General features: G+C 42.1%; 1 protein-coding gene across 1 annotated transcript in view; it reads right to left on the minus strand.

Moving 5' to 3' along the window:
- The window catches only part of LOC135056040 (myosin-16-like), a 580471-nt gene extending 573772 nt beyond the window's left edge, over positions 1–6699 (minus strand). Inside the window, exon 1 of the mRNA XM_063960763.1 lies at positions 6512–6699. Within this exon, the coding sequence (XP_063816833.1) occupies positions 6512–6520 (9 nt within the window). The 5' untranslated portion in view covers positions 6521–6699. The remainder of the gene's footprint in view (positions 1–6511) is intronic.
- Between the last annotated feature and the right edge of the window lie 311 nt (positions 6700–7010).

Below are 7010 nucleotides of genomic sequence, written 5' to 3' on the forward strand. Positions count from 1 at the left end.
TCTGTAAGGAGCAAAAATCTGGCATTACCATTTGTCTAACTGATGTGTGACATACCGTCTTTAAAACATAAAACATGAGTGAGAAGAGGGAGAGGAAAAAAAACAAAAGAGAGAGAGAACAATTCATATATGTATATATAACATAACACATCAATAAACAACAGAAAAAAAAAAAAAGAAACATTTTTCAAACATAAACATTTTCTAAAACATTGTCAGATCATCAGGCTGTCATATCTACATGTCCAATGGTTTCCTTGCGCAGTCCCTCCCCCCAGCACTTCCATATTCCATTGTCTGTATCTGGCCAGAATACATTGGTGCGGATAGGTCATGCTGGGGTTTGGTAGACTTCTGCAAAGACCAAGTATATATGCAATGTTTGAATCCTACCAATAATCGTCAGAGATGGGGAGAGAGAAAAAAGAAACATTTCACAGATACATTTACAACGTTTCACCCGGTCATTCCTGTGTCTTCAGGGAATGACCTCCCAATGTATTAACTATAACCTCAGGCTTACCATCAGTCCTAATGATCACCTTTCCTGATTGCACATTATGGGTGAGGCTCAATTTTTTTTTCTATATGATCCCTGTTTATAATTTTGTGTGTCATAACCCTGCTCATATCTTTGTCTAGGGGGTTTATGTGAATTTTGTCTACTTCCTGATCTGCAATCTCTTGCAAAATGACCTTCCTTTTGGCAGTTATAACACCTTGTCACCTTTGGCTTAACCACAGGGATCTGAGGCTTCTTTGTTTCCCTTCGCTTGATGCTGGTTTGCTCATGCCCAACAGCAGAGTCCCTTAATGCAGTTACTGATTTATCTCTCCAGTATGGATTGGTGATCTGTATCTTTGCTCTCAACATTTCCTTTAAACCATCCATTAGCACAGATACTGCTACTTCTCTGTGCGGTGCACTTGTTTTGATGTCTGTGATCCCAGTGTTCCTAGCCATTACTTGCAGTGCTCGATTGAAATAATTGGAAATACTTTCCCCTTCGTTTTGTCTTATGGAGAAGATTTTGTTCCACTCGACAATGGCGGGGAAATATATTTCTAACTGTCGGTTGATCTGCTTAATACATTCCTGATTGTGTTCCTCCGTACAAGGTGCCTCCGTGTCTAATTTACAATCAGCAATGAATTTTTCAGGGTCAACACTGGAGGGCAAACATGTCCTCAGCACTGCTCGCCACTCTTTGTTGGTGAGTTCTGTTGAGTTTCCTAGTTCTTTAACAAACCTTTGACATGCTACTAGATTTTTCCTAGGATCAGGAAATTCAGACATAATTGATCTCAATTCGGTCCGGGACCAGAGACAGCGCATTGCACTGTCCTTGACGGGAATGATTCCCTGATCGTCAGTCTTCCCATTGGGGACTGCGATCACCCTGACCGGATCAAACTCAACTACATCATTTTGTGTTGATCTTACAATATGGGGTACATCTGTTTGTGCGTGATATAAAACATTGTACGTACCTGTGGACACGACCTCACCTGACCCTCCGTTAGGGGGTTTGATTATTGCCTTTACCGATTTGGTCACGTCCACCTGGATGTCTTGTAGGATGGCTTCTGGAAGAGGTGCCGACATTGTTCTGGGCTCACTTTCTTTTTTGTATTCCTGAGGGAAGTTTGACATGGGGTGCAACTTGCATAGGTTAATAGTTGCACATTTAACAGTATTACAATTATCATTGTTACATTTATTACACTTATTCTTATCATCTATACTACAGTTGCTAAGAGCGTTTTTATTGTTCAACCTTGTGCTTTTCTCCGCAACCATAATCCTCTCCATTGCCATGTCTCTCCTCTCAAGATAAGAGTCAGATAAGTCAATTAAATCTCTTTGCAATTCACTTTCCTGTTGCCATAACTGCAAATAATCATAATGTTTGATTCGTCTCTTTGCTGGTTTAATAAGACCTATCCTTCTCCTTAAATTCATTAACACTTCTGGGCTGAAGCTACCTATTCTTGGGAATTTCTCCCCGTCATGCATTGTCATTCTTTCCCATTCATCACATAAAATTTCTGTGTGCCTTCCGTATTTTTCACACATTACGTACCTTGCCGACCCGACTGGTCGGTTTATAGAATCAACCCGAACCGAGGTTGATCGCCCCCTTCCTGAACAACTGGCCCCCATAATTTGCAGGTGTTACGGACCCTTACAAAAAACCAAGATATTCACGATAGGTTGACGGTGAAGTTTACCGAGCACCTCACTCACTCGCCCACGCCGACCAATACGACCTGTTCACACTGATATAGTGCTGGCGTACTCGACCCAGGGCCCCTATTAACCTTTGTTTACTGGAACATGTGAGTGTGATCCGCAGAGCATTAACCCTTTCCAGTAAAGGTGTGGTTGTCAGATAGTTCCTGAGTGACCAGCGAACTTCCCTTTTTGAAAAAATAAAAAATTACACAAATCACGTTAGAATGTACAAATAGCGTTTATGACCTTCGTACACAAATAGTACCGGTCAGGTTTACTAATGCACACAATTACGTGCGGTACAATCGTTCAGCACATAAGCAACTAATCTTATGTGCGGAGCGACCAGCGGAATCGAAAATTGCGGCTGCGAATTCCTTCAGCAAGAGCTTGTATGGCCTATATGGGTGTTGCACCAACCCTTTTTTTGGTGGTGTGCCTGTGAACTCTATAGCGGACTTCCTTGTCTGCTGTACCTAGACCTCCTGGTCTGTTATGACCTCCTGGTCTGCTACAGTATGACCTCCTGGTCTGCTATACTCTAATGCTCAAATTTTATGTTTAACCAAGGATGCCTCCCTAGCCACCGTGCATGTCACTTACACGTATGTACCTTCACGAGAACTCGATGATTTCTTTTGGTTCGATCCTCAAAATTGTAAAAACAAACACTCACTCACCACATATACACTTTTGTTTCTATTTCTATTTCTGCGCAGAAATTTCTCTTTAGACCAGATGTGTTACAAATTAGGAGAAGGATCTGTTAATTTAAATTTCGAATTTAAAATAGATTTGCGCTACTTATCGCCTGTTGCGCTATTTATCGCTTGTTGCGTTACTTAACAATCAACACTATCGTGTGACTTGAGTTACGTGGGCGTACCCAGATGCTCCGTTGCGTAATTTACGCTGCGTGCGTCGGCCTTTGCGTACGCGAGTCTCTCCCTTTGTTAGAGACACGTGTACACCAGTCTTTGTCCACCGTAACACAACTAACACGTTTTATCAATGTAGATGATCCTCGATCATCTACCGCACACCACACCAATCTCTCCTTTTACCTTTAGGTAGAGCTGTGTGTATTTCTATACCTTAACTGTATTACCTTTACTCTTTAACTATGAAATAGCGGCAAATCTCTCTTAGTACGTTTATCAATTATACAATGGCAAACAGGAGAGTGATATATGAAAATACACGAATGAAAAGAAATGCAGATATGCGTGCGTGTGTACGCAAGACAGAAATAAACAGTTTTAAAAAGACACTATCGTTTTGTTCTTACCTCCGGTCCCGGATTCCTTCAGCACCCTTTACTAAGCGAAGCAGACGCTTATCCAAACAGCACTACGAGGAATATGACCTCCCGCCCTTTGCTGCTGGATAATGTCTGCTGAAATTACCTAGTGCAGATATGTGAAGGACGGGCGAGCCGCCAATTGATAAAGCTAAATATTTATCTTATATAAAACCCTTTATGAGGTCTAAGAACACTGTACGCTATTCACGTATGGAGTACCGTAAGGGTACGCTCGTTGCGTAGCAATCGCTTAGCCGTAGTCGAGACGCTCAAGCGTCACGTTCGCTCACGGCCAAGAGATCACAGGCAGGCACACTATTGGCTGCCGTCTATCGTAATGATTCGCTATAGCGTAGCGGACGCTCGGGACCACGAGGAGATCACCAGCGGCGCTGACGCTCACAATGTTAAACCTTTATATCTAAACCATAAACAGTATATTATGCAGTAAAACCTTAGTGTAGTGATAGAGTGTAAATGCAACACAGTATAACCTTATTAACTCAAATGCTGTTCGAGCGTCACCGACGCTCTGAGAATACTTAACACTATAAGAAATACACAGATACCTGGGCTTAGGGTCTAACGCCTTATATATATATTATGGATAGTATGCTTGCAAAAGAATAATACAATACAATTATACACTACCAATATAACATAGACTAACTAACCAGATTACTACACATAAAATACAATAATGGTACAATAATACTTTAAGAGGAAAAGAGAGAGAAAAGGGGAGAAGAGAGAGAGAGAGAGAGAATGGCTAACAATAACAATAAGACAATATGGTTGCAGATAAAACTACACATGTGAGAGACAATCGCTGCGCAGTTAGTCAATGCTGAATACCGCATGGGATGGAAGCTAGACTCCATTTTGAGAAAACTCCCATGATTCCAAAGACTGCAACACATGGTTGAAAGGGGGAGGGGAAAACACCCGGCAGCAGCCATTTTAGATTTGCAGGTCCAAACACATGGCACTCTCTGCTACACCACAATCACATAGCAGAAGACACAAGACTCCATTTTATTCCAAAATGTCCATGCCTCAAAACAATGCATATGTTCTGATTTTACAATTCCAAACCATCTAAATCACCTTTCACAATTTCAAGCAAACACAGTATCTCAATAACCAGAGCATATGAGCTATCACAAGACCAGACCACCAGGTACCCACAAGTATCAGCCTGCCATTGCTACAAGCACATATTCAAAAGTACTGCATGGTCTTATTCATGATTAACAAGATATATTATAACAAACCAGCACAATCTATTTTAAATCACCATAGGCAAACAAATACCACAAATACTATGCTACAGATTGTCTACTGTTCCAATTCATCACAGACTTCACAGAGTATCAACAGAAACACCCAACAATCACACAACTGCCCAAACCTCGTTAACCTTAAGCCATTTGTATCTCCAAACTAACTAATCTATGCCAATCAGCCATGAGATATTGAGATTATGATACTTAGCCTTTCGTAAGGAGCCTGGTGATGATCCAGCCATGCTTGCTGTGTGTAAGGTAGCTGTGTGAGTGAGTTACAGTATATCTGTCCTCAGAGGCCCCCACAACTGACCCCGACCCCCCCCCCGACAGGAACTATTCTCCTGTGTGTCTGTTCCTGGGGGAGGGGTCTCTCTCTCTCCTTTATGATTGAGTCACTATTCTCTTTGTATATGCTGATCAGGTTCAGCCCTGAAAACTTAGTAAATGGTTGGCTTGATCATTCATTGTTCTAACTAAGTGATCTTAGCTTTTATGCATATAATCATATCTATCCGCTGCAATGTCCCACAACTTCACAACAAGCATCAAACTAACCCACACATCATTCTGCTTGCTTCAATACCAAACATGACGGGCGCATCTGGTTCTGTTCAAATAATACACATTCATGACATCAATTCATCAGCCAATTCTAAATCTCCATGATGTCTGGTGCCCGACATTATTATAACCATGTACTGTATGAAACAAGCGCCGAATCCATCTCCGTGCCATGTCCGAGCAAATGCGTGTGTTACTATATATTGCTGTGCTCGCTGCGCATATTTGCAAGTATAGCGACTTAAATGTGTGCAGTTTGTATGTTCTCTCTATGTAATATTTTTGACTTTGACACTATATATATATATATATATATAGAGAGAGAGAGATATAGATATATATAGAATGATATAGATACACCCACACAGATATATGTGACACATACATTATATACACACACATACAAACATATACACATGCACACACATGTATATCACACACACACACACACACACACACACACACACACACACTCATATGCATACGCATGCTTGCACACACACATATATTACATACACACACACACACACACACACACACACATACACACTCACATACAAACATATGCACACACACTCACACTTACAGTACCTACAGCAGCTGTGAAATGGCAGATGGGTACAGGAGTAGACTGTCACCATGTCATTAGGCCCCTCCACCTAGCGGCAAAATTCTACGATTCTACGATTCGCGGTCTAATGGGAAGTTGTGTGGCCAAATGATGCATTATAATGGTATTGTGATAATCGTCAATTTGCCATGAGGGGGGTGATCTCTCATCCGTCAGGAAGTTTTCTGGATACTCAACCCGCTCCCCCACCTACATGTGCTACTGGAGGTAGTGGAAGTAGTAGTAGTAGTAGAGACTGGGTATGGAGAATAATAACACACGTGACAAGCAGGGTTGCTGATAGTAGTAGTAGGGGTTAGGTGGAGGTAGTAGTAAAAGTAGTAGGGACACACAGGGTGAGTATACTGGAGGCAGTCAGTATCTACAGTTCTCCTGGAAGCTGGGATATGCTATCAGGCTACATGAGCTCAGTGGCCATTGTGAAAGACAGCTGCAGAAGTTGTGCTGGCTCCTCACTCAGCCTCCAAGGATCCCTCTGCAGCTTCTCTCACCTTGGGCATGCTGCTACTGTGTGCCAGTGGAATCTGGTGCAGGGAGTCCCACTACTGTATCTCTTGTATTATCCCACACCCATCTCCCACCGCCAGTGTCTGTCAGGCTGTCACTCTCTGAGTCTCCACCTCTTTCAGGCTACTCACATGTAACTGTTCTACATTACAAAAAGTAAATGACGCACCATATGGGCTTAGTGATGGTCATCAATGGCTGTGCTATCAATGGCCAATAGTTTTAAACCATCAGTTTACAAACATTGATTGTGGCCCGGCACAGGAAGGGGAGGGGTGCAAGGGGCAGGCCTCTTTCCGATGCAGTCTGTACCATAGCCCATGGAGTGATACCCTGGGAGCGACACATTTTCTGCCAGTTCATACATTTTCTCGACTTACTCAAGTTTTGCAATCTAATGTTAAGTTAAATATGAGCTGTCATGATGTTTAATAACGTGAGCTCTTCTGTGTATGCAGAGAATAAATTGGAAAGCAGATAATA

Source organism: Pseudophryne corroboree, chromosome 3 (assembly GCF_028390025.1).
Source record: "Pseudophryne corroboree isolate aPseCor3 chromosome 3, aPseCor3.hap2, whole genome shotgun sequence".
NCBI lineage: Eukaryota > Metazoa > Chordata > Amphibia > Anura > Myobatrachidae > Pseudophryne > Pseudophryne corroboree.